Source organism: Uloborus diversus, chromosome 1 (assembly GCF_026930045.1).
Source record: "Uloborus diversus isolate 005 chromosome 1, Udiv.v.3.1, whole genome shotgun sequence".
In the NCBI taxonomy this organism is placed as follows: domain Eukaryota; kingdom Metazoa; phylum Arthropoda; class Arachnida; order Araneae; family Uloboridae; genus Uloborus; species Uloborus diversus.
Window position 1 is genome coordinate 259,580,939 of NC_072731.1, and position 27,182 is coordinate 259,608,120.

At 32.9% G+C, this 27,182-nt stretch overlaps 2 protein-coding genes across 2 annotated transcripts in view; one reads left to right on the top strand and one right to left on the bottom strand.

Annotated features, from left to right (window-relative positions):
- Positions 1-3,397, bottom strand: part of LOC129227066 (calpain-15-like) — an 82,359-nt gene extending 78,962 nt beyond the window's left edge. The window contains exon 1 of the mRNA XM_054861712.1: positions 3,099-3,397. Coding sequence (XP_054717687.1) covers positions 3,099-3,397 — 299 coding nt within the window. The remainder of the gene's footprint in view (positions 1-3,098) is intronic.
- Positions 3,398-4,667: 1,270 nt separating this feature from the next.
- Positions 4,668-27,182, top strand: part of LOC129227079 (GRB2-associated-binding protein 1-like) — a 52,300-nt gene continuing 29,785 nt past the window's right edge. The window contains exon 1 of the mRNA XM_054861713.1: positions 4,668-4,733. Coding sequence (XP_054717688.1) covers positions 4,668-4,733 — 66 coding nt within the window. The remainder of the gene's footprint in view (positions 4,734-27,182) is intronic.

Sequence of the window (27,182 nt, forward strand, 5' to 3'; positions counted from 1 at the left end):
TAGGCTTGTTTAGTTCTAGACGGAACTTCTTGTTCATTGTAAAAAGCTGGGAATAACCTATGAATTTCAGAAATAAAATAAAAACCTATCTAAAATTTATTTTTATATTTTCGTGAAAGTATCTCTAATACCCACGGAGGTAATTGGCATTTCTTTCAAAAATGCAAATTTTTTAAGGTTTTCGGCTCATATCACGCAGTTTTTTTTTCAAACGTTACTAAACTTTCAGAATATTTGACAGCATATTAGAGAAATATAGTAATAAAATTTGAAGTTAAAATATTGAAAATTTAAAGAAATATGAACATTTAAAGCAATTCATTTTTCATTGCGCATGCACAAGAGATAGCAATTTATAACGTAAAGCTCATATCCAAAACTCATAAAAAAATTCCACCTTGATATATCTTTAAAATCTAAAAAGTTATCAGTGATCTAATGAGCCAAATTTCTATAATTCTTGGATAGGCGACGAAAGGTAAGGGGTCGTTTGCAAACTGGCAACACTTCCTGCTATCATTGCCGAATGATTCATGATAAGAACGGATTATTTCCCCAAAGAATTGCGACCCACTAATAAAAAGACTTAAATTCTTCTAAAGGAATTTCTCCAAAAGTTTTTGTGGTATAATCTGCCTCATGACCCCCCTCCCCCCCCCGCACACACACACGAGCATCCTTGTTGTAGCTATTATTATAAGAAGAAATTGCTGAAATATTCATTCCCCCAAGATGGCCTACTATGACTTTTCTCTGTTGCAGATACCAACTTATATATAATAGGCATTGCATTTTGTTTTAGCTTTGCAGCCCCCCCCCCTCCATAAAATGTTGAATTTAATGACCTAAATATATTGATATATCGAAAATATTGAATATTGGAAGAGCGATATATATCGCAGTATTGAAATTCTTATATCGCTCAGCCCTAGTGGATATGGCCCTAGTGGATATATGAATGCAATCTTTTCTCAATCATTAGGTACAGTCAAACCTTGTTACATGAAATCATTTAACATGAAGTAATCGCTTTATATGAAATACTTGTTTGGCTCTGTGAGTTAAAATCACTTCAAAATTAGCAGATAAGATAAAATCCGTTAAACAATGTACAAATCAGTTAATTCTTATGGTCTCGTAAATTTCCTAAAACGAGGTTTGACTGTACTTTCAAATAAAAATTGGAAGGAGCACAAATGAAATCATTGCAAGCAGTGTTTTTGGTGAAATTGTACTGAATAGAGACGTACCGAGTAGCACTTTCGCCGAGTAGCCGAGTACCGAGTACTCGGCCTTTTACTACTCGGCCGAGTTACCAAGTACCAATTATGTTTTATGAAGAACCTCCGACACACATGTGATGAATTTTGAACTTATTGAATAGTAGTATAGACCTCCTTGTCCATATGATAGTTTTTAAAACTAAATTCCTGCTGAAATTCAATTTACACATTATATAAACAATTTTGTTTGTGTCAAAAATTTTACAAAAAAATTATTTTTAAAATTAAAAATAAATAAATAAAAGGTATGATTAATCAAGTTGGAATTAAAACAAATTTATACCAATCAATTATAGTTTTAGTCCGCAAAACATAAATAATTTTAATACAACAAATGTGCAGGAACACTGCAGACATGTGTTTCTGCCCCCCCCCCCCCCCGCCCGTTACAAGGAACGTCGTTACAAGGAACGTTAAAAGCAAAGTGCAGGAACAGTGTTCCTGCACTTTGCTTTTAACGTTGTTTTACTTCCTTTTATTTTTTTAAGCAAAGGTATTTTCATAAGTTTTTATAGTTAATTTTTGTTTGTAACAAAAATCCATTTTTAACGTAAAAATTCCATATTTTCTATACTTTTTTTTTTGCATAATTTTACATAAATAATTTTTATCAACTTTGGGGACATTAAAATAAAGATTTATTCCATTGAAGCTTTACAAACTTCATTATTCTCAAAATTTAAAATTTGACTTATAAATTTTAATTGTAAATGTTTGCAGAATATAATGTTTGCTCTTTTTTCTATAAATTTTGGTATTTGCCTTTGACAATATTCAATTTTTTGCAACTACTCGGTATTGGCCGAGTATCTGATCAGAATTTGGCCGAGTACCGAGTACTCGGCAAATTGGCCGAGTAGGCCGAGTACCGAGTAGTTACCGAGTACTTGGTACGTCTCTAGTACTGAATAAAGGTTAGTTAGGTTCACTATAAAATTTAAGCAACCAATATTAACCCGAAATGTGACCAATATTTAACCAGAAAATCCAGGGATGTTAGACTGATCCCCTTATTCATTTCGATAAAGCAAATGTTTATTAATTATATCGGTTAAGTGAATAAATATGCTTGCTCCATGTAAAATTTAGCTATCTTATTAGTCAAATGTAAGGAAATTTTTAGATGATAATTTTGCTTTTTGACCAAGAATCATCCCTATGACACTTTGTTTAACCAGATAATGTAACCCACAAAAGAAAAGGGAGGGTTTTAATAATCATAAGAAAAACTGAGGAGTACAATACATACAATATCTTTTTTAAATCGAAGTGAGGCTGTAAAATATCTCTTATGCTTTGCTTGAATGCATAAAAAACAACACTTTACAAGAAAATTTCTAACATTATATAGCTTTGAGAAAAATTAAATAAAATAAGCATTAACATTTCAACGCACATATTTCGAAATCTCAACTGAATTTTGCTTACCTACATTGTTCTACAGTAGAGAAAAAAATCAGATAAAACTTAAAAGTGAACGCAACCACAACTAATTTAACCCTCATCAAGAATATACAACTAAATTATTTGTTCTCCAGTTAATATTTAACTTTATATATGACTGAAGAATAAAGTCTGATAAAATTACGACAAAAATTCAAATATGATAATCTGTTGATAAATAAAATACATAATTTGAAATATCGAAACTGAAATGAAAGAAAAAAATAAGGTAAAGTGTTTCAAACAGACTGATGATGATATGCATTTACCCATGTACAAAACAAAATGTAAACTTCTAAACAAATTAAAGCTTAGAAATCAAACCTTTTGTTTATTCATGCAACACAAAATAAGATTCAAGTTATAACTAACCGTGTTTCATTTTCAGCTGTGGCCAAGTTCACCGCTCTGTCAGGAGTGGGGGCACAAACAATATGTGACAATTCAATTTCTTCCACTTCCTTGTTCTGCGATCGCGAATTTTGCCCCGTCTTCTTCGAACGCGACGAAGTGTTTATCTTGTTGCTCTGATGCGGATTTTGTGATAACAACTTCGGTGAACTATTTAACCTGCGTCGATCACCACAAACCAAACAAGATCCTCTCTCCGTTGGATTGATGGATGTGCAATTTCGACAGTGCCATTGTAACACTGAAGCGTTTGATCCCATGTTTCAAATTACATATTTGATTTTCGGTTAAGAAGGAGGCAACTGACTTTGGTTAAAAGGAAAATAAAAAGTTGGCACAGTGGAAGATATATAATGTCATTGTTGACAAGCATATGCACGTTCTCCATTTTCGGAGAAACGATGAAGCACGTTACTCCATCTGGAGAAACCGAAACTTAGGGATAAATATTTATTTTCTTCATAAATCAAAGAAAAATTTACGATTAGAATCGCTCACAGAAAATCAGGACTCTTACAAGCTCATTTACAGTTGTTTTCTGACTCTTTAATATTTTCGAATATGTGTACAAAAATGTCTGATTTTTTTTCAATGGTCATTTCTTAAAAATAAAGAGTATGATGTATACACTATTTTCAATTAAAAACATGAGTTTTTAATGTGTTAATTAGGACGAAAATGTCTGAAACTGATGCTAAGTCCCTTTAAATTTCTAGAATTTATTGTAATTTTGGCAATACAATCCATTTAAAATGAAAGTAAAAGTAGAAATTTGAAGCAATCATGGAGGAAAAAAAACTATTAAAACTGATCCCTAGAATTTCTTTTTGTCGCCTACGTTGCATAAAACCTTTTTAAATGAAAAAACCCCTGATGAGTTTAAAAAAATTGCCTGCGACACGTTTCTGCCAAAATTAAAAGGTTTAGAAACTACTGTGGTAGTGCACAAAACAAATTTCTTTAAATAATATGCTCAAGGCCAATGCTGTTTTCCGATCAAGCTATTCACATTAAAAACTTAAACAATGAATCTCCTTTTGTTGGTTTGATATATTTTTAATTAAATTACCCTTTAATATGCTTCAAAAGTTTCCTTTTGTTTTTGTCTTTTTTTTCTCAAAAAATGAGTAATCTTGGAAACACTTTTCTTGGAATGGCAATAAGTCATTAAACATTGCTGAAGTAATCTCCCGTCGTTGTGTTTTCGTTTGTGAAGAGTTTTTATGTTATTTTAACCTCTGTTGTTTTTTGTATAATACAAAAATCGATTTGACTACGAATGTTGCATGCACAATCTATCTTTCCTTAAATATTTTTGGAATGATGTTATTTTCTCGTCGATCTTCCCACTGAAAAATTATTTTGATCCTGTTGAAGACGTGGTTAATGTTTACAAAGTGCCTTTAAATTGCCTTAACATGTGGCTTAGATATTTTCCAAAGTGTTAAAACGCGAGGATCTTTGTTGTTGTGTCAGTATATCAAGTCCAGAAAATTATGCTTATCCAGTTTTGAGCCCGAGAAATTTGAGATGGAAGGCGTAGTGTATGAAGGATGGTTAGTTAAATCTCCACCAGAGAAGCGGATTGTTAAAGCCGTGAGTTCATTTTATATTTTATGATTATTCGTTCTCAACATTTTATTTTTTAATACTGTAAACATTCATTGATGTTAGTAAATGTCAGAGATGGATCACCTAATCCACTGTTTATCAAAGTTTAAGCAGAATGTATTGTTTGAAAATAAAGTCTTTTACAGGTAAAATGTCAAATAATTGGTTTTATCTGTTGTCATATTTTGGCTTGGAAAAGGTAGCTCAAAAGAGTTAATAATACTTTACTTTTATGTATTAATGCAGTGAAATTACATTTAGGATTTCCTTGCATGAAGTTGATAAAACGTTTAGAAGTAGCAAATTTGAAATGGCCTATTCAGGTTGGACCATAATACAGTTTGATTCTTTTTGAATTAAATGTGAAAAGCATGGCTGCAAATTCGGATCTAAAATGATCAGCTCCTTACTCTTACACCTGAAATTTTAGAATCTTAGACCAAAACTTTACAACCAAAATCAGTCTAACTCGACAACTTTCACTCTTACTCCGCTGATATTGTATCAGACTAAAAGTTTGGGAGGAGCACTTATGTTTACCTGGGTTTTGTATTGAAATTATTCGTGAAGGAAATAACTAAAGTGCTTGCGTTTTAAAACTTGTACTTCATTTTGTAATTATCTTCTCTAAAAATGATATTCATTTCAAAGTTGCAATATTGACCTTAGTTCCAGTTCTAACAGTTTAAAAAATCCTTTTGTTTGTTGTGTTATTAAATAACTTGTAGGTAGGATCTACGAAACCTAAACCACATTTTAACACTAATATTAAGTCTTAATTTACATGGTTTTGATTTATGCACATTTCCATGGAACGTAACCCCTGCCTAAAACAAAGATCTACTGTATTTACAAAAATCTATTAACAATACATATATTTCGTGATTGATATCTAAAAATAGAATAACAGAATTACAATTCTTTCATAGAACACGGTCCAGTTACGCATTTTTTAAATTTAGTTATGTCATGTAAATATTTCCCTAAGTTTTTTTGCAGTCCTCTGCCTAAAATTCAAAGCTACTACAGAAAAAATCTGTTATGCTTACAAACATTGTTTACCGGGAAATGAAACATAATCATTGGGAAGTGGGCAAAATTGTTTAGTATGCTTCTTACAGGGTTCGTTCGGGTCATGGAAATCCTGGAAAGTCATGGAAAAAAATTTAACGAATTTCAGACCTGGAAAAGTCATGGAAAAATGAAATTTTCATTCAAAGTCATGGAAAATTATTTAAAGTCATGAAAAAATGTCCTGGCTAAAAAGAAAGTAACAGTTGCTAAAAGAGCATCAGAAATATTGAGTGATTTAACAGTCTTACATATTAAAACTAGAAAATTGATCGATCCCAAAAATAATTCTGAATTTTGAAATCTCATTATATCCACTTCTGTAGCAGCCGCTCGTCTTTTTTTTGCAATGTGATTTTACTGCTTGGACATCACTCATTTTGCATTTACCATTATTTTCAAGACTTTTATATTCTGTGGTAGCGAACTTGCACATTCTTGATTTTGCCATGCCCACTTAAAAAATGCAATTCAATTGCATCCGAGTTTGTTTCCATCACTCGTAAAAACTTTATTACTAAATTTATCAGAGTTTATCTCAACTTGTTGATAGTTTTAGAAAATGAAGATCTTTGGTTAGGTGATAAAACACAGGAGTAGGAGAATTCTAATACTCTAAAACAGTACTGCCCAACATGCGGCCCGCAGAACTAATCCATGCGACCCACTGCTACGTTCAATGTCAGGAAAATTTCTGAACATACTAATTTATATGCATTTGAAAATGTGCAAATAAGTAAACAAGTACATTTGAATCTGAATATTTATTCGCTACTGAATGCTTTTCTTTCTTTTTTTTTAAATATAAATATTTGGTTTAGAAACGTGAATTTACTAAAGAATGGTTTTTCTTTAATGAATCAAAGTACTGTTAAGCTATGTGTATGCTTAAATGCACTGCTGATGCTTTGCATTTGAAGGCAACCTTCGAAGCAGATTAATTGAAACTTAGTAATGACCCATTCAACCTTTGTCCCATTCATTATCATTCTACCTGTTCATAAAGATTATTAGACATTTAAGTATCCTTATATTTCATTCACTGTAGTTTTACTAACTTTACTAAAAGTTATATGATGAAGTCAAATAAGAATAGTTTAGTTTTTAGGTGTACACTGATATTTTTCAATCACAAGTAAGTGCTTCGATGAGGTAGAAGCATTCAAGTAGAAGTTTCGCTAATGCTCATTTCCAAAAAATTTCCAGTTTGAATTAAATAGTACCTCTTAATGTAACAAGGTCATGAAATTTTTTTATGAAGTCGTGAAAAAGTCATGGAATTCTTTCATCCGAATAGAGTATGAACCCTGACTATGCTGATTGCTTACTTCGCGACAGCTCATTTTGCCGATACAATAAGCATTGATCCATAGGCGGATTTAGGACTGAGTTCTTGGGGGGGCAGGATTTTTTCTTGGAGCAACATTTTTAATTGCCCTCCCCCTCTCCCATGTTTTTATCTGTTTTCTGTGATGCATAAGGCCATTCTTTACTTTTTTATGTTCCGTTTTCATTACTGTGTGTAATCATGCTGTCCTTTTTGAATTGACCTTAAAAGAGAGGGGGCTGGTATTAAGAGAGTGACGCAAGGCTCCCTTTTAAGTGGGATATTGAATATCTCCAATTTTAGGCGGCCCGGGGATCTTGGGAGGAAAATATATAAAATGGATATAAAATTCTGCATTTTGAAGTCTTATAAGGGTTAATTAGATATAATAGGCAAATCATTTTTTTAAAAAGTTTTACACTTTAAAAGTGCTTTGTGAGGCAAGTTAATACTTTAAAAGAAATGGTGCACAGATTTAGAGAATAGGTATAAAGAGAGTAACATACTACCCATTTGAACAATTCTTAATTTATACACTTGATAATAAATAAAATTGAAGCACACTTTGCTTAGGAGTTTCAAAGACTTGTCTAATTATTTTCAAGGTTTGGTTAGTTAGATTGGGTTTTTGGCTGAAGAGCCCTGGTAGGCTATACTGCGCCAATTCTTTTCAGGGATTTTAGAACCAATAATTTGCACTTTCCAGTCTCTGAAATTGAGTAGTAGGGTGGATCGAAAAAAACGAAATTTCGAATCTTAATTTTGGAATACCTGCCAAAAGCTGTGCATGTGTAAGTACAATACACTTGTAAAATATTATTAAGTTTGAACAACTCTTTGAGGGTCCTACCAAGGCTTGAATTTCTCCAAAAATAGAAAAAAAGTTCAATTTTCCAAAATTTTTATAAAAATACTAGTGTTTAAAATTCTTGTTATAATACGGTTAAAATGCTTCCTTCGAACACTCTTTTCATGTATCTTCACAATTATTTACAGTCTTTGCACCATTAAGTTCGCACATAAGCCGTTAAGTTTTACAAAATTAACCAAAAACTGACTTTTTTTAAAGCTTTTTTGCACATTGCAATATTTCTTCTTTTAAAGTCCAATTTTCTTTTTTAAAATGCCTGCACAGGATGTAGTTTTAAAAAAAAATGAAGTTAAACTTTATTACATTAACAGTCCAGCATCCACTAAAAACAAATGGCTGCATTTCGAGTTCCATTCTACCTTTTCCATCTGCCAACCCAAGTGTAATAAGTATAAAGTTATTACTTATTTCACATTAGATGTAAACTATCAAAATGATTTAATTGTATTAAGTAAAAAATGTAGAGAGAAGTGCATTGGTTACAAAGAATGTATATTTACTCACACACAGTTGCTCTGACATATAAGCATCAATGTTTCACAAAATGAGGGACTTGAATAGTATCAGTTAGTTAAAGCCACAGAAAATAGTCAGTTCGTCACATCCATTCATGAAACCTCTTTGAAATCATTTTTTGATTCAAACTATGACATGATACTTCGAGATTTGATTTTTGCTCTTATGAAGCCATCTCTTGCCGATTGACTAATCACAAACAAAGAAGCTTCTGTCACCACATTAGCACAGCCTTCCACCACCTGAGTGTGACAGAACTAAACAAACGCAAAATTTGCATTGGTGTTTTCAATTTATTGTTGAAGACTTTCATTAGATATGCCAGCTAAAATAGGAGAGGGGGGGGGGCAGTTATTGCACATTCTTGCCGGTTGATAACATCGATGCATTAAAGTTAATACTTGAATAATAGAATTGTCTTATTTCTTCATGAACAGATGCCACTTGTCTGTCCTTCAAAATTTTCGCAAAGCCAATTCTCTAATGTACTTAGTTCATCAGTGATCACTGTTAAGAGAATATTTTCCGGGTACCAAAAATAGGCATTTCGTTGAATGACAGGATCAATAATTTTTTTTTGATTTTCACTTATGTAACGAGATGCTGTAATAACATTGATGAGGAACAGAAAAAGTTTTGTTTCAATTCCAGAAGAAGAAAAATTTGCAACGGCTATACTCCCGCTAAAAGAGCCATCAACATTTTTTGGTGCTGATGTCACTTCAAAAGTGGAGCAAATGAGACTTTCTCAGCCAACACTATCAAGAGTGTGCTACCAGTACGGCATTTCTGACAGGTGTGCGATGTGCTGCAGCAGTTGCTTCAGAAACATTACAGGATTTTGATTTTGTGTTAAATAATTGTCGCTCTAAAGTCGTTGATTGGAATTAAATTCGAAGACAGCGACAGAAGTGTCACAGACGAAGTACGTGCTTCTCTTCAAGACCTGCAACCTAGAAGTGAAAGGGTTTGAAAAGTAAATTTTTGGATAGCCGAAAAGACAAAACTTTGACAAAAAGAAATGGTTGCAGGCAGATACACACCAAGAACCATAAGCGAGGAATCCATGGTTGAAAATTCCAATTCTCTTTATTTAAGTCATGTGACGCCAACCTCTGGAACGGGAAAACATGTCGCGACAGCAATGTGATTTTTGAACTGAAAATTTCTTTAAGCTTTAAGGATCGTTTAGCTTTTGGCTGTGATGGCACGGCAAAGAATATACCAGAAAAAAGAACAGTACAATTGCGGCCATAGAGAATAAAATTGGACATCCTGTCCCATGGTTAATCTGCGAACTGCATACGAGCAGTCTTTGCGTCACCTGTTCACATTGCTTGATGGTGAAACTGCTGGTCCATGTGAATTTTCGCAGGACCAATAGGTAAATTGCTAGACAGGTGCGACAATTGACCACTGGTCCACTTTGAAGAAATTACGCTCCTTGTCGTAGGTGCTGGGCTGTTAGTATAATAAAGTATGATTTCATTTCCATTTAAAACTGCATTCTGCACAGTCATTGCAAAAAAAAAGGACTTTAAAAGAAAAAATATTGCTATGTGTAAAAAGGCTTGAAAAAAGTCAGTTTTTGGAAATTTCACGAAATTTTACGAACTTGTGTGCGAACCTAATACTGCAAAGAATGTAAATAATTTTGGAGATACGTGAAAAGCGTGTTAAAAGGAAACAATTTAATGGTATTAGAACAAAAATTTTTAACCTTATTATTTTCATAAAAATTTTGGAAAATTGAACTTTTTTCCTATTTTTGAGGAAATTTAAGCCTTGGTAGGACCCTCAAGGAGTTGTTCAAACTTGATAATATTTTATATGTGTATTGTTCTTACTCATGCACAGCTTTTGGTGGGTATTCCAAATTAAGATTCGAAATTTCATTTTTTTCGATCCACCCTATTGAGTAGTAGATAATACAGTTGTACAGTATTGTTCAAACTTTGTAAGAAACGGCTATTTTAAGTTTAAAAGAAAAAATAAACTTTAATTGTATCATTTTTCCCCCGGGCTAAACAGATCAACAATATGCAGTAAAAGTAAGATAAAAGCAGTCAATACAAAAGAATTTCCAAAATTCTGCATTCGGGATTAAATAAATAACAATATATGAAGCATGTGAGTCACAAAAAAATTTATTTCAAGTAATATGTTACAAACGCGAGAACCATGATTTTTAGATTTTTGATGCAAGATGTAGCAAGGAGCTGAATTTGACACATTTTGGCATTCCTCCCCCTACAATTTGTTAGAAATTTTAAAATTTAAGGTTTGTAGCCACAGGTTTCCAAATATTCAAGGTTTTCAACTACTTGAAAATAAAAATAGTTTTTCAAACACTTTCCATTTTTTTAAGGAACGAATCACAATTTTTTGGGAGTTAGGGGTCCACTTCAAAGCAGGGGCCCTAAGCTAAAGCTTGTTTATCTTATAGGCTAGAGACGTACCGAGTACTCGGTAACTACTCGGTACTCGGCCAATTTGCCGAGTACTCGGTACTCGGCCAAATTCTGATCAGATACTCGGCCAATACCGAGTAGTTGCAAAAAATTGAATATTGTCCAATGCAGTACTAAAATTTATAAAAAAAAAGAGCGAGCATTTTATTCTGCAATCATTTACAATTAAAATTTATAAGTCAAATTTAAATTTTGAGAATAATGAAGTTTGTAATGCTTCAATGGAATAAATCTTTATTTTAATGTCCCCAAAGTTAATAAAACTTATTAATTAAAAATTATGCAAAAAAGGTAAGTGTATAGAAAATATGGAATTTTTATATTAAAAATGAATTTTTGCTACAAACAAAAATTAGTTATAAAAAATATAAAAATACCTTTGCTTAAAAAATAAAAGGAAATAAAACAATGTTAAAAGTGCAGTGCAAGAACACTGCAGACACGTGTTTTGGCGTTACAAGGAATTCCTTTTTCAATGTTTAAAATGTGAGCTCGTAGATTTAAAGGCATCCTACAAAAGTCGGATTTTTTTGTGGAATGTCTTTACATTCTTTAGCTCACATGTTATGCACTGAAAAAGATGTTCCTTGTAACGGGGGGGGGGGGGGGGCAGAAACACGTATCTGAAGTGTTCCTGCACATTTGTTGTATTAAAAAAATTATTTATGTTTGGCGGACTAAAACTATAATTGATTGGTATATACAGTGAAACCCCTCCTAACGGACACCCCTCTTATGCTAACAATTTTTAATTCCCCAGAACTTGATTAATCATACCTTTTATTTATTTATTTTTAGTTTTAAAAATAATTTTTTTATAAAATTTTTGACACAAACAAAATAGTTTATGTAATGCGTAATTGGATTTCAGCAGGAATTTAGTTTTAAAAACTATTATATGGACAAGAAGGTCTATACTACTATTCCAATAAGTTCAAAATTCATCACATGTGTGTCGGTGGTTTTTCTTAAAACGTAATTGGTACTTGGTAACTCGGCCGAGTAGTGAAAGGTCGAGTACTCGGTAACTCGGTACTCGGCCGAGTAGTGAAAGGCTGAGTACTCGGTACTCGGCTACTCGACCAAAGTGCTACTTGGTACGTCTCTATTATTATAGGCAAATCCGGCCCTGCATGTAATTCACTCTTACCTGCAGATTTTTGTTTGATTTTTTGTAATTTTAACGAAAATTCGTCAGTTTTTACAGTTAAAAGGATTTTTACGATTTTACCAATCTGTGTAAGGTTTTTATCGGTTTTTATCAAATTTCAGCAAATTTTTCCAAAACTTTTGATGACTGATTTACTCAGATTTCAATAATGACAATAATTGTCTCATTTAGACTTAGATGATTACGACTTACCTTAATTTTTAAACAGTATTTAGAAAGTAAGGAAAATGGTATTTTCCCTCTAAGTAAAAAGATTCAATTAATCGAAACGTTCAGGTAACTGAAATTTATTCAGTTTGCGATAGTATTTACTTTTCTTTCTCAAAAAAAAAAAGACAAGCCGAAAATTTTCCAAGTGCGTGAAGTACAGTTCTAACTATTATTTTCATATATATAAATTTTTTCCTTTAAAAAATAAAGAAAACACAGAAAAACATTTCATCAGGTAATAATGCGATCTTACAAGAATTGTGCAAAGCTTTCGTGCCGGAAATATATCTCCCTCACTTTTTCTTTTATTCAGACGTTTTCCTTACAATGTATGATTCTGGAAAATCAGAAATTTAGTTTTGAACTGCTAGGGATTGAGATTCTTAATTTTTTCCCCTAAAAAAATTAACGCATTGTTTACAGTGATTTTACGTTATGTTTGTTCAATGGTTGGACAATTTTTCTAGTCTTTTGTTTCATTGTTACATACATTCGTTGAGTATGGTGTTAACTGTTACATTTGATAGTATTTTGCTGTACAAAAACCTTTTAGCTATGTACTTCTTTTGCAATAGCATACATTTCAAATCAGCCAATTTCATTTGAACGCGTGATACCAGAAGTTTCTTCAAAATCTTTCGTCTGTAACAACCCAAACATCTAATTTTTGAAATCACGCAAATTGAAAATAGCGTTCTCAAAAGAGAGAAGACAAATCGTAACGAGTAGATCGTTCTGTTAGTGAAAATTGGGGAGGGGGAGGGAGTGTCCCAAACTTATTATAAGTGTTGCAGCTGAATGCATAGCTCATTTAGCCTATATTTTCATTCATATACTTGCCCAAATGGTTTTCAGTCCAAAATAGTGAATTTAGACCAGTTTTCAGTACCCCAGTGACAGCTGTACTATTTGTATTTAATGTTCGGGTTTTTCTTGTTCTTTTCTCCCTTCAGAAAAGAACATTGGCTATTCTCTTCATTCTCATTAAACTATTCAAAAAAGAAAAAAAATCATGATTTTTTTTTTTTTTTTTTGTTATAAGATTTTGGAAGATAAGTTGTTACTATATGAACTCTTCTATAAACTAGGGGGCATTGCATCCTTTGCCCCCCCCCCCTTATAAATCCACCCATGCTCTTCTGAACTATTCAAAAACAAAAAATAATGATTTTTTTTTATTTTTGGATGATGTGTTGTTACTACATTAAGTCCTCCCAAAACTGGAGGGGGGCATTGCCCCCCTCTGCCCCCCATAAATCCGCCCATGCATTGATCCCCTCAGAAAGTTTATGTATAGAGTCGGCATTTTTGCCTTTTCAATTGAGTCTAGATCCAAAATATTTGAGTAGAAAGTAATGTTGACCATGCGTACATGTTAACCTTTTAATGAAGAAAGAATAATAAAAAACATGTACACACTAGTATAATTTGTATAAGAATGTCTAGTGTATCCTGTGATCGTACTGAAGACTTCTTCTGAAAGACATAATCAACTCACAGCTGCTAATTGTGCTGCATTCCCAATTTACCGACATTCACTTGAACAAAATTTGATTTTGCCAACACTGATCCAGGGCCGCCCCGAACTTAAATTTTTGGGAAATTCTCAATTTGCCGAATGATAAAATATGGGTATGCAATGCACACATGAGAAGGAAAATTCAGGAATTAAAAAAATGTATGTGTGCAATAATGTCCCAAAACTTGCCAAATCATTAGACAAGTTTTATCGAATAAGAGTATTTTGCTGAGGTCACAGGGTCAGTCGTCAGTTTCAGCTACAATCGGCAATTTTTAATTTTAGAATTAATTCTGAATGTCATGGACGTTTTCGATTTGAACATTAAGTCTGATATTCGTAAATTCTAATTGAGTGTTAATTCTGTAAAATCTAAAAAGAAAAAGAAACCTTAGTATATTATTTTGAAATTACCCGAGAATCTGTATTGCACATTAAGATTACCTAACGATGAGCAGTCAAGATGCACGTTTCAAACATTTTTTTTAAATTGTTTAGAACATTATAGAAAAACCCATGGAAATTCTAAGTTTAAAAATACAATAGCTTCTGACCGTCGACACATATATGAAATTGCATCATCAATACAAACCACATCAAAGTGGGAAAAATACATGAGACGCCAAAACTAAAACAAATTAAAATTGAGAGAAAGATAGTGAAAATATTGCAATACAAAGTCACACCTGTACTCATAAGTGTTTGTTTTTGAAAAAACTTCTGAACGCAATTTGAGCACCATTTCCACTTTTTCTACGCTAATGAGTAAAAATCAAAATAGTGTTTTATTAGCTGGGGTTAGGCTTATTTGTCGACCACACAAGTGCACAGGATAGTAACAGGACATTTGTCTGTCAATTGTAGTACTCAGAAATGTCGCCACAGAGACGGCGTAGTCATGTGGGGGATACATTATAAAAGAAGGACTCGTTTGACGCTAGAGACAGGAATGTTGGACCTTCAGGACCTTTTCCACTGAGAACGTTTCTCTGAAACTAGGAGCTCGAGGGAAAGTTAGGGAAATCCTGAATCAAAACTGTTCTTGTGTGCTTTTAGTTTCGAACAATCTGTCCGGAGCCCTGCTGTGTGAACTTTCCGCCAAAAGAGGAAAATGGTTAATGGTGCTGGAGCCTTGTTGACAAAAGTGGCATTGAGTTTGATTTTCATTGCTAGTCACATCAAGGAGTAGAGAAGGCGACTTGAATGACTATCCTACGTATGGAGTTATTTTGATTATTCAGCACTGCACAAAAAAAAGAAAGTTTAGTTGAAATTTTGAACTTCACGTTGCAAGTGAACAAGCAATAATTCTTGTGGCAAGGAAGGGAAAATCTGAAAGCATTTGATCTTAATTTGAGGAAAAAAAAATTATTGAAAATCAACAGAAGAGTTATGATTATTTTAATGTAATATTTTCAAAGCTTTATTTTGAGCTTATCTTTTTTATATATCTTCCACTAAATTTTGAAAAATAAAAGCTGTAAATTGGGTGCTGCACAGGATGGAAAAATGGATGTCTATTGGTCCCTGTTAGGCATTCACAGTGTTGTAAGTTAAAAAAAAAGAAAGAAAAAAAAATTCTTTATTAGATTATTCTTTAATAAATAGTTTAATAACAGTAAATTAAAGAATTTTCTCAATTTAACTTATAAAATATCTACTTATATTTTAAATGCACATTTTTTTTTCCCGTGATACCGGACCAAAATCAATCTATTAATGTAAAAATTTGGCTTCAAAATCACAAACAAATAAAATATCATGAAATTAGTTTATGTTTTCTTTACGTATATTGTGCATAGAAATTGATATAAGTGCACATTAATCTTATTACAGGATTATTCATCACTAGAATGAAGTTTTTTTTATCTACGAAACCTAACCCACATTTTAACACTAATATTATGTCTTAATTTACACGGTTTTGATTTATGCACATTTCCATGGAACGTAACCCCTGCCTAAAACAAAGATCTACTGTACAGTAGAACCTGCCACATCCGGATCAATGTGGCGACAGATCGATCCGGATATCAAAAAATCCGGATATCAAGACCGCATTTAAAAATAGCTGTATTATAGTGTTTTCAAGCTGTATTTCTGTTCTTATAAACAAAATTTAAAGTTTTAAACGTTTATAAACTTAGTAGTATGTACATACAATATGCTCCATAGAAAAACAAAAGGTTACACAATTTATTTACAAAAAGTTACACATCACAGTTATAGTAATAACAAAAATTTACTTAGCTTTTGAAAAAGTTGGTTATTTTCTGCTGCTTTCCACACTGTACACGTTTTTTTGAAGCCATGTCTCTTATCCTTTTTAAGAGCATCACGTCACTTGCACAAGTATCTTCTTGACTTTGAACGTAGAACAGCAGAGCCTCGAACGACTTGAAAGCTTCTGAATGGCTCATTACGTTTACGACCGGATTTTTGTCAGTGCTTTCATCCCCTTCGCTGTCTGAGTTTTTATCATCATTCTTGCACACCATGTTCAATATATCGCCGTCTCTTAATTCGTTCTGTTCGTCTGCACTCAACCACTCGTTAACATCGTCTTCCTTCATTTTTTCACATCCCGGCAGGTTCTTTACTAGTTCAGCAATCTCGTCTTCGGCGGAAGTTTCATTGCTACCTTCCTCTGGTTTCTCTCGCGTAGATTCATCAGATGGTTTGGGTAACAACTTCCTCCATGACCTTACCATTGTTATTGGTTTTATGTCATCCCACGCTTGGGCCACCCACATCACCACATCCAACATGTCCACTTTTTTTAGAGTCTCTGTAACGTTTTTTCCTTCATCCATTCCAGCAATCAAAACCGTCAGTAACTTTCGTCGATAGACACGTTTTATAGATTCTATAACACCTTGGTCCATAGGCTGACAGAGGGATGTCACATTTGGGGGCAAAAAAAGACACTTTATTTCGCCATATTTTAGTTCTTCTGAATAGAAATACCACATGCAACTATAGGCGCGGCGCCATTCATTTCTTCTTTCGCCCGTCGCACAGTTCGAAAGAAAGAAATACTTTGACTGTTTCTTACTCAAAAATTGAAAATTTGTTCTGCGAACCGTCCGGATATGGGGAGGTCCGGAAGTGACAGGTCCGGATGTGGCAGGTTTTACTGTATTTACAAAAATCTATTAACAATACATATATTTCGTGATTGATATCTAGAAATAGAATAACGGAATTACAATTTTTTCATAGAACACGGTCTAGTTACGCATTTTTTAAATTTAGTTACGTCATGTAAATATTTCCCAAAGTTTTTTTACAGTCCTCTGCCTAAAATTCAAAGCTACTACAGAAAAAATCTGTTATGCTTACAAACATTGTTTACCGTGAAATGAAACATAATCATTGGGAAGTGGGCGAAATTGTTTAGTATGCGTCTTAGTCGTTGCGACATGCAGTCCCCTGGTAAAGTGATTTTATTAAAATTGGTTAGTTTAATTTTTGCACACATTATTTATTATTTCTGTGAAGTGTGCGAAAATTTATTGGTAGCTTCGAAACCATTTATGTTCCAATTGTTTTGCAAATATTATACAATGAATTGAAAATGTATAATCCCTTGTTTGGCAATGCGGCAGGGGACTGTTCTAAGTGCTTGAGGACTAGATTTTGTATATTGATCATTATTTAAAAGTTTTGATTTCTTAAATTTGTTCACTCATTGAATTTTTCATAATGTAGGAATCATGAGAGCTTAAAATATCTATATTTTTTGCATTATTTACTTCATTTGACATAAATTATGTTAATTGTATACACTTCAGATGCCTAAGGTATCAACGTAGAAAAAATAATCATTAAAAGAAAGAAGAGATGAAAGAAAAGGATATGTTAAAATACTGAGAAAAGAAAGAAGAGGGTTTGAGGAAATTAGTCAAATATATGACACCACAAAGCCATAGGACTGCCTTAAAGAAATACATGGAACGAGCACTGTTCTGTATACCTAGCTAAACAAATGATATTGAACAGCGTTACTATCACGTTTATGCATTAAAATGAGCCATTATCAGATCCTAAAGTATATAGTCCCCCTTTACAAGACACCTTACTCCAGTTCCAATTCAGCTTCCTACAGCTCCAAGTCCAACAATATCCAGCAACAAAATTATTTCATATCAGAGAAAATACAATCCAAAACGTGAAGACAAAAACACAACAAAGAAAGAAATGGAAAGATCTTAGGCTTACAGAGAAAACTTGATAAATACAGGAAAAGTTTGACAAGAATGTTGTCAAACTTTAGAAAATGTTAGGTGAGCCAGAAAGGGAAAAGAATTGGTCTAAAAAGCGTTATTCAGTAATGACCTTAGTAATTAACTGAAAGAAAATTATTCAACTTTAAAACATTCTAAAGATAAATAAATGTTTAAAAGAGTAGTATATGGTAGTCGGCTTTTGTTGGATGTCTTTTCATCCATAAACTCATTTATTTTGCATTGCTATGAAAAAGGCGATCCTTTTTCCTTGTAATGCCGAAACACATGTTGGCAGTAATCTGCAATTTGTGCTGTTTGATGTTGTTATTTCTTATATTACTTTTCAGCACAGAGGTATTTATTTATCTTGTGGTAGTCTTGTTCCAAAGTATTGGCATTGGATACCTTAAGAAAGCCCAATGTTTCAGAGAAGTGGCAAAAATCTAATCTCAATGGCCTGGAACTCGAAGAATTAAAATACCTGAAAGTCATAAACAAGCTATTCAGCATTTTTTTACAGACGATAACAATAACTGTATGGCAGTCGATAAAAAAAGGAATTTGTTACTAGGAAAACTGAAAAAAAAAAGATACCTATTTGATACAGTTATTAATTTGTATAAAAAAAAAACTAGTAGCACTTTGATGACTGCGTCCATTTTGGATAGTCAAACCAAGAGCTAAAAATTGTGATGCATGCTTATATTTAATCTACAGTAACTTAGATTTGAAGCTATGCCTTCTGCAAAAATCCAAAATGATACCAGAAGTTGCTTGAAGACTTGTATTGCAATCTTTTCACTGAAGATACATTGGGAACATTTTCTACTTGCATTAATAATAAAATACTGAACGTAAAGTTTCCAGACTAAAAAACCTCATATCTTTTAAAAATTTTTGAAATATATCCAAAACAACTCATAACATATTTGCAGGAAAATCTTATAAAGTCCCTTGAAATTAAATGCATGATTGTAAAGAGGAAAGACTATTTTGTAATAACTTTATTAAATTGTATTTCAAAAAAGAATGTATACAGTATTTAATATTTCATATATTAATAATAATATTAAAATTATTATACTCCAAATTGATCTCAGAAAAGTAAAAAAATATTTGTAGTATCATGTTTTTAATATGGAAGTTTTTATTTTGTATGAGAAGTAGTGTTTTTTTTTCCTTAAGAAACTATAGAAATATAAATGTTGTATGTTGATGCCGAAATATGTCATAAAAATACATAATTCATACTAATAATAAGATCTACTTGTACTTTAAGCTGCCCTATGTCTCATGTAAAAGTTCCCTGTCATGATGTATCAGAAAGCCACAAATAACTTGAAAAATTTATGGAAATTCAATTGGCCCTCGTTTGAACCAAAAGTTATAGAATAACTTTTCTAAGCAATAACTTTATAATTTTACGAAAATGCTAAAAAAAATGCCCGTACAGCTTCTGTGTGTGCCATTACAAGTTTATAGAGAATTGACCTTATATGATGAGCTTCTAACAAAGCATATTGGTTCATCAAAAGAGAATATCAGATATTCATTTGATTAAATGATTTGTATAATACTACTGCAAATTAGAATATTTGTCTAAAAAAACTATTAAACCTCCAAAATAGTAATAGCATCTAATATTTTTATGTCTATGATATTTTGTTTTAAAAATATTTTTCGCGTATGGATTAGGAATTCTATCAATTCTTTTTACAAAGACTTTTTTATAAGATTGTCTTCCCTTAAAATTTAAGTAATTTCCTTTTGATGACAAGTTTTTGTTTCTAAATACATAAACGAAATTATTTTTTAAATCTTTTTGAAACATTTTGTTGATATTTTTAGCAGTAAGTTACCACCTGAGCCAAGGCTGAGCCCCCCCCCCCCAGAACTACATGTAATATACCAGGCACCCTGGTTATGACATCCTGAGACTGCAGTTTTGTTCTTATTAGAACTCCTCAGTCAGGAGTAGTGAATAACCAAGTTGGAGGCAGATGTCATCTCGGTGAAACTGAGAGTACCAACAAACTGGTAGATAATGTGAATTTATTTCACCAACTCATGTCCACAGCATGGTGTGGTGCGACTAATGAATTAAAGGCAAAGCTTGTGTATTTTTAGCAGCAAGTTACCGCCCACAAACCAAGGCTAGGGTAGAACTACCTGCAATGTATTAGACAGCCTAGTTATCACATCCTGAGACTGCAGTTTCATTCTTATTAGAATATACAAATGGGGTCGCTTCCAAAATTTCAAAAGTATTTTTTTCTGAAAGAGCATGCTTAAAAACATAAAATCTGACCATTTTTAAAATAATTTCTTTAAGGTTAATATTTTTAAAAAATTACTTAAATTGGTGCTCTTTCACCGTTTAACGCTTCTGCCAATGACATCAAAAATGATGAAATGCCATTCAGTGTTGCCATTCACGGTCCAAAATATTTAATTCGCATCTTTACTCACGTGTATTGGCAACGGTATGGTTGATAGCAAGCGTAGAAGCGCAGTTGTACTTCGCTTCTTGATTATCATAACATGGAAATGCGGTAGAAAATGCGCCCTAGTGCATCATTTGTGACGTCATAAAGACCACGCCTTGTTTGAAGAATCAGAAATTTAAAAAAAAATTATTAAAAAATAACTGTTGGGAAATGAAAGTATTTTCTGAGTCCATGTTTTTTTTTTTTTTTTTTTCATTTTTCCTTATTCTATCAATTTCAGTGACAAAAAGTACTACTTTTGACTGAAGTGAACAACCCCATTCTCAAGCCCTCTTGAATCCGAGCTTTTTTATTGAAGCATTTCAGCAATTAGTTATTATATTTCTCTGTTTACTTATGATTGTATATGTCCTGTTTTATTCATTAGCTTTCAAACATCTTTTTTTTTTTTTTTTTTTTTTTTGAAATATATACTCAAAATAACTTTTCTACCGGTCACTGCATTTTTGTGGTACTGCAAATTGTTGTTTTCTAAAGCGCCATTGGAGCCTGTGAGTAACTGTTACAGAAGCCCAGCTCTAAAATGTGACTTATCATTGACAAGAGTCCAGCTGCAAATACCTCCATGCTTTTCCTGCCACCTTCCTTCAAGTTGATATTTTAGGAATGCACTACGCTGTGGAGTGGAATGAGTAATAATTGAAGAAATTTTCTGTTTCTGCACTGAGAAATTTTAGGTGCACTTCTTATTTTGGGAGGGGAACATTCCCCCAGTTATCCATCGAGCCTCCGTGGATTCTTGCCTGACAGAGTTAAAGACTCAGAGAGAAAATGGCCTACTCTGACTCTTGAAATTTGACCTCCAACTCCTTTACCCCGAAATCAATCCAAATCCGACTCCAGAGCCTTGGTGAAATATATCATGAGCCCTATTATCCCGGTTTATGATGTGTTTTAAGCAGGGTTGAGAAGTTTCTGCCAAGGTGGTTAAAACCAACTGGTACAAACCGGTTTAAACCGGCATGGCAAAAGACCATTTTTGACCATCACAAAATGATATAAAAATAATTTGTGACATATTAACAGGGAATGCTCAGGGAAACCAATTAAATGTTAACCGAAGTGCAATTTATTTACAATATTATCACCATTCAAAATTGTATTAACTGCAAATACGTAATGCATAAATATAGATATTAATGAGGTTTAATGAGAATGAGCATTTAATAATACTTTTCTCCAAAATGTTCATTTAAAAATATATTACTTTAAAAAAAATGTTAATAACTCTATTACATAAAAACTTCCATATGAGGCAGTGCGAAGCAAAGGCATGCAAGTGGCAAAATTAAAAATTTGGAGATAACCAGTACACATGGTAGGTGAACCCCTCCTCTTTCATGGGGCAAGATATAGTACTAGTAGTCCTGGTAGGTTCTGGCATATAGCTTGATTTAGAAAAAAATTTCAATGAAAGCCTACCTAGGATCTGATCTTTATAAACATGTTTTACTCAAAACTTCTAAATGTCCACTTGCATCCCTTTGCTTCTCACTGCCTCATATGTAACAGTTAGTAGAGTTACAAAAGGAAATTCGCAACACTACCAAGACAACTAATTTTAGTTCCCTTAATAACTCAAAGGAACATTATTAAATGTTCAATGTTTAGGTGCCAAAAAAAAAATTTAATGTTTTTTGTAAATAAGTTTTACATGATGTTTTAGCAAAAAAAAAAAAAGTTAAATCATAGATTAAAGACCAAGAAATTGATGATTAAACACTTATATTTTAAAACTTGTGCTATTCCTTTTTTAGTTCATATTTTTAATATAATACATTCTGTAACTACAAAAAATTGTAATTTGTTGCATTTAAGTCAATTATTGCACTATATTTTGAACACTTTCTTTTGCATACATGCATTAATGTCAGAAAATTTGATTTATGGAAAAAAAAAACTGATGCATACAAATTGAAATTTTTAATGAAGAATTTAATTTTTACAATAACTAGATTAAAATGAGCTGTGTAAATAAGTTACATATATATTTATACTTGAATGTTCACATTGAATAAATATATTAAATAGGTAGTCAAAAAGCACATAATTTTGACACATTTTGTTCTGTTATTGATATTTTCTCGCAAAATATAGTTTCTCAAAAATAGTTTCGGACAGTTTTTCACACGAGGGTTTTGAGCAAGGCGGTAAAAACCTTGCCCACCCTGCTTTCATTTGCACACATGCATAAACCTAGGGAAATTTGGTTACTATTATAAAATTAAGGAAAAAAAGTAAAACTCATGAATTGAAATTTTAATCAAGAATTCAACTTCTATGTAACCAGGCCCGGATTATCCAATAGGCCACCCTAGGCCCTGCCCTAGGGGCGCAAGCCAAAAAGGTTGCACATTACAGTAAAAAAAAATATTAACAGCTTGTTGGAAAAAAACTGTGGCACGCTAGTATATATGAAGAAGCAAAGTTCACTTAGACTACATTGCAATCATCCCGTTAGGCAGAAAAAAAAGCAATTGGAGGATAGGGAAGGGGCATAGTGATTGAGTTGAGTTTCTTTTCGGGTCAAAGCAAATATTTTCAATATATGTTTGATTTGAACAATAATTTCTTTAAAATATAGCTCCTGCAGGCGCACAGACAACAGCGGCACAAAAAAAAAAAAAAGAAAAAGAAAAGAAAAAAACCCGATGATGTAAGTTATTGCAGTTTGCTTCCAACATATTATTTTTACGAACATTTTTATTCAAAATTTCATCACAAAGATCACAAGAAAGTGGATAAAAACGCATGGGATGCCCCGAAATATGTTTTAAATAGAAGAAAAATTAAAATGGAGAGGTATAGAGTGATTTAGAACATTCATCAGTTTCAAAAAGTTTCCGAGTGTGACTCAACAAACCACATCCCTTCCCACAACGCCATCAAAGACAACCGCGCTTTTAGGACTTAAATATCCAAAATTTCTGGGTGGGGGAGGTCCTAAACACTACTTTTCTCCCTAACACCATTGAAGAAAGCAAACAATTTTGCTTACAGGACCTCAACTCTAAACATTTGTGCAAGAGCACCCTCGAACCTCTCGCCCTCCGTTCCGTTCCCAATATTTTGAAGATGGTCTAAAATTTCAAACATTTTCCGGAGGAGATTCCCCAAACCCTATACAGTCACCTAGCATTATAGGTCCCACAAAGCAGTTTTCATTTCGATTTTTCTCTAAAAATTGAAAGATGTTTAAAGCGCCCCACCTTCACATCGTATCAAGATTGTCTAAAATTTTGTTTTTGGACCTGAAATTCAAAAACTTTCTTGGAGAGAGACCCTGATTTCAGCTCTCTTCCTACCTTATTGAAAATTGTCTAGGACTTTTAAATTTTAGGTTTTAGGACCTCAATTTTGGAATTCTTTCCTGAGAGCGCCCCGGATTGCAGCCTTTCTCCAACATCATTAAAATCAGGGCCTGGTTATTGAATAGGCCAACTAGGCCCAGGTCTAGGGCCCCCTAAATGGCTGAAATTAACTTTAGAAAATGGTTAAAATTGTTTCAGTCAATGGATAAAGGTTGAATACAGGAGCCCCAAAAAGGTATTTGGCCTAGGGCCCCTTGATATCTTAATCGGGCCCTGATTAAAATCATCCATAATTTTGTTTTTACTACTTCAATTTTGAAACAAATATGAAAGAGAGTTACCGAACCCTATTCCTTCTCGTAATATCATCAGAGATGGTTTCCAATTGCGTATTTATGTCTTCAATTTCGAAACCTTTCTGGGGAAGAACGGTTAAACCCCATCTATGTCCAAACGTTATAAAATTATAAAACGTCCTACGATTTTTTTCGTTTTCAGTTTCAAAAAGTTTCCTTGCTCGAGTCACTTGCATCAAAAAAAAAAAAAAAAACAAACAAAGATCGCTAAACGTTGCACTGTAGGACCTCAATTTCAAAAAACAATGCAGGAGGGCTATTTCATTTAAAAAATTAATTTCTACGGGGGAGGGGGAGGGAAGTTCCTGAACTCATTCCTTTCTATAACATTAACAAAGATAACATACAATTACGTATGTAGGACTTCAGTTACGAAAACCTTCCTCGTCGAGTTCCAAATGCCATTACTTCCTGTTAAATAGCCTTAGATGACCTAAAATTGCATTTCTAACACTTCAATTTCAAAAATTTCCTGGGGAGTACCCTCAGCCTCTCCCCCCCCCCCCCGGTTTTTGAATATCATGGAAGGAAAACAAGAAAGAAACTCATCCCTGATTTTGTCAAACAGAGGGAGCACGAAATCTTCAACTGTCACAGGGCGTTACTACGCCTCTGATAATGGCTGGGGGGGGGATATGATTTCGATAGAATTCGGATATGTGAGGAGGGGTGTAATCTCCAAGTTTGGCCTAGGGCATAAATAGATATTAAACCGGCCCTGTAACTAGATTAAAATCAGCTGCATAAATAAGTTGAATGTTCACATTAAATAAATGTTCAATGTAAAACATTACTTCGATACATTTTTTTTTATTTGATGTTTTCTCACAAAATAAAATTTCTCTAAAAAATATAGTTTTCGACACTTTCGAACAGTTTTGGACAGGACGATAAAAACCAGGATTTTTAGCGTAGTGTCCAAAACCTTGCCAAACATGGTTTAAAGCCTTCTCTTTGGAGATGAAAAAATGTCTTATTCTTATGCAGTTGGATTTCATACTTCTAATTTTGATGTAGAGATCTATGCCATAAAGGTCGGAATTTCAAACCTTCTGAGGAATGAGGATAGACACTCTTGGAAAGGCAGCATTTTTCAGACTCTGAAGCTGCAATCATCCCGTGAATTTTGCAGGGATGCCCATCCCCCCCCCCCCCCAAGTTCAAGGGCGCAAATTCTCCCCCAAAAATTTTCAATCCTCTTTCCTTTTTTTATTTTGTAGTTCTTTTTCATTTTATTAATTTTTTTAATATGTTTTATTTATATTTTTTAAATAATTTTTATTTATTTGTTTATTTATTTATTTTTAATTATTGTTATCATTATTCTTATTTTATTAGAAAAGTTCAGTGCTACACCAATGACACACACAAACTAAATAAATAAATGAAATGAAATATAAACAGAATAAAATAAAGTAAATGAATTAAATAAAAAATAAATCAATAAATAAATTAAATAAATAACTAAATTTAAAAATCCCCCTCCAAAAATTCGGATGGCGCAACTTGCGCCGTCAGGGGGTCCTTGGGGGCATTAGGGGTGGGGCCTTGTGAGCACCCCTGGAATTTTGCAACAGTATGATATTCAGAGGAAAATCGTACTTCGTTTTCTTTCTAGGGAAAAGCAAGTTCTGAGGTTTTTCTCCTTACTTAAATTTTTTTCGACCAACGTTTCGGGGGGTGCCACCCTTTCCCCCCTTATTTACGTTACTGGTTAAAAACCTTATATTATTGTAACCCCCCCCCCCCCCATTACAGCATCGCAGAAAAACTACTAATTTCTAACTTTTTCGGTATTCTTGTCTCACTGCCACGAAACTAATATTTTTGTTGACCTATATAGCAGATTTTATGTAAGGAAAACACAGACCTATGTAAAAAATTTATCATGTGCAATTTTGTATCCGCTTCGGGGCCAATCGCGACATTTGCTACATGGCATGCGCGACGAATGGTATAGATGACTCCTAAATTTGCAACACTTGTCTGCGATCACTCAGTCTGATTCGCGATAAATACAAATTATTATTTGTCAACAGTGCCTTACGATTCACTGTCTATCCGAGAACAATTGAAAGGCGGCTCGTTGAGTCGGCGATATCTTTCTATCGCCGATGTTGATAGTTTTTATGATATTCAATTGATTTTTTTTTTTTTTTTTTTTTTTTTTTTTTTTTTTTTTTATAAGATGCCAAATCTATCTGGCTATGAAATTTTAAAATTCGTTAATTGCTATCTTTGACGCAGACGCAGTGCGAAATACGTTACTTTAAATGTTCATATTTCATCAAATTTTAGCATAATGATTCTCTTGTTCTTGTATGCTGTTAAGTTTTCTGAAAGTTTGATAAGCCAGGATGGAAAACTCTACGTGTAACGAGCCAAAAACGTGCGAACAAAATTGATATTTTTGAAAGAAATGCTTATCGTTTCGTCAATACGACGTCAATACTTTCACGAAAATATATAAAATTATTTTTCATAGCAAGTGAACTAATTGCTAAAAGTTCCAGCATCCGATTCTCTTTACAATGAAGGATGATCAAGAAACCTTTTTGTTTTGTTCATTGTGTTGCTTGTTCCTTAATTGAAAATGGTGATAAAATTTTTATTGAAACTTGCTCAGCAGAGACATACCTTTTGTGTGACAAAAGTTGCAGTCCCTTATTTGTCGAGAAATTCGTCAAAATGAGAATTTTTGCAAATGGTGCAGTTTTTTTTTTTTTTTTTTTGTCTTAGTCCGCCATTGCATTTAATTCTGTTTATTTAAATCACTCTTGCTTATTTGTATGTGCTTGTTTCTTTCCTCTTTCTTTATAAATTCAAACGTCTTGTACAGTATCTGTTCTTATATCTTAATTATATTTGAACTTTG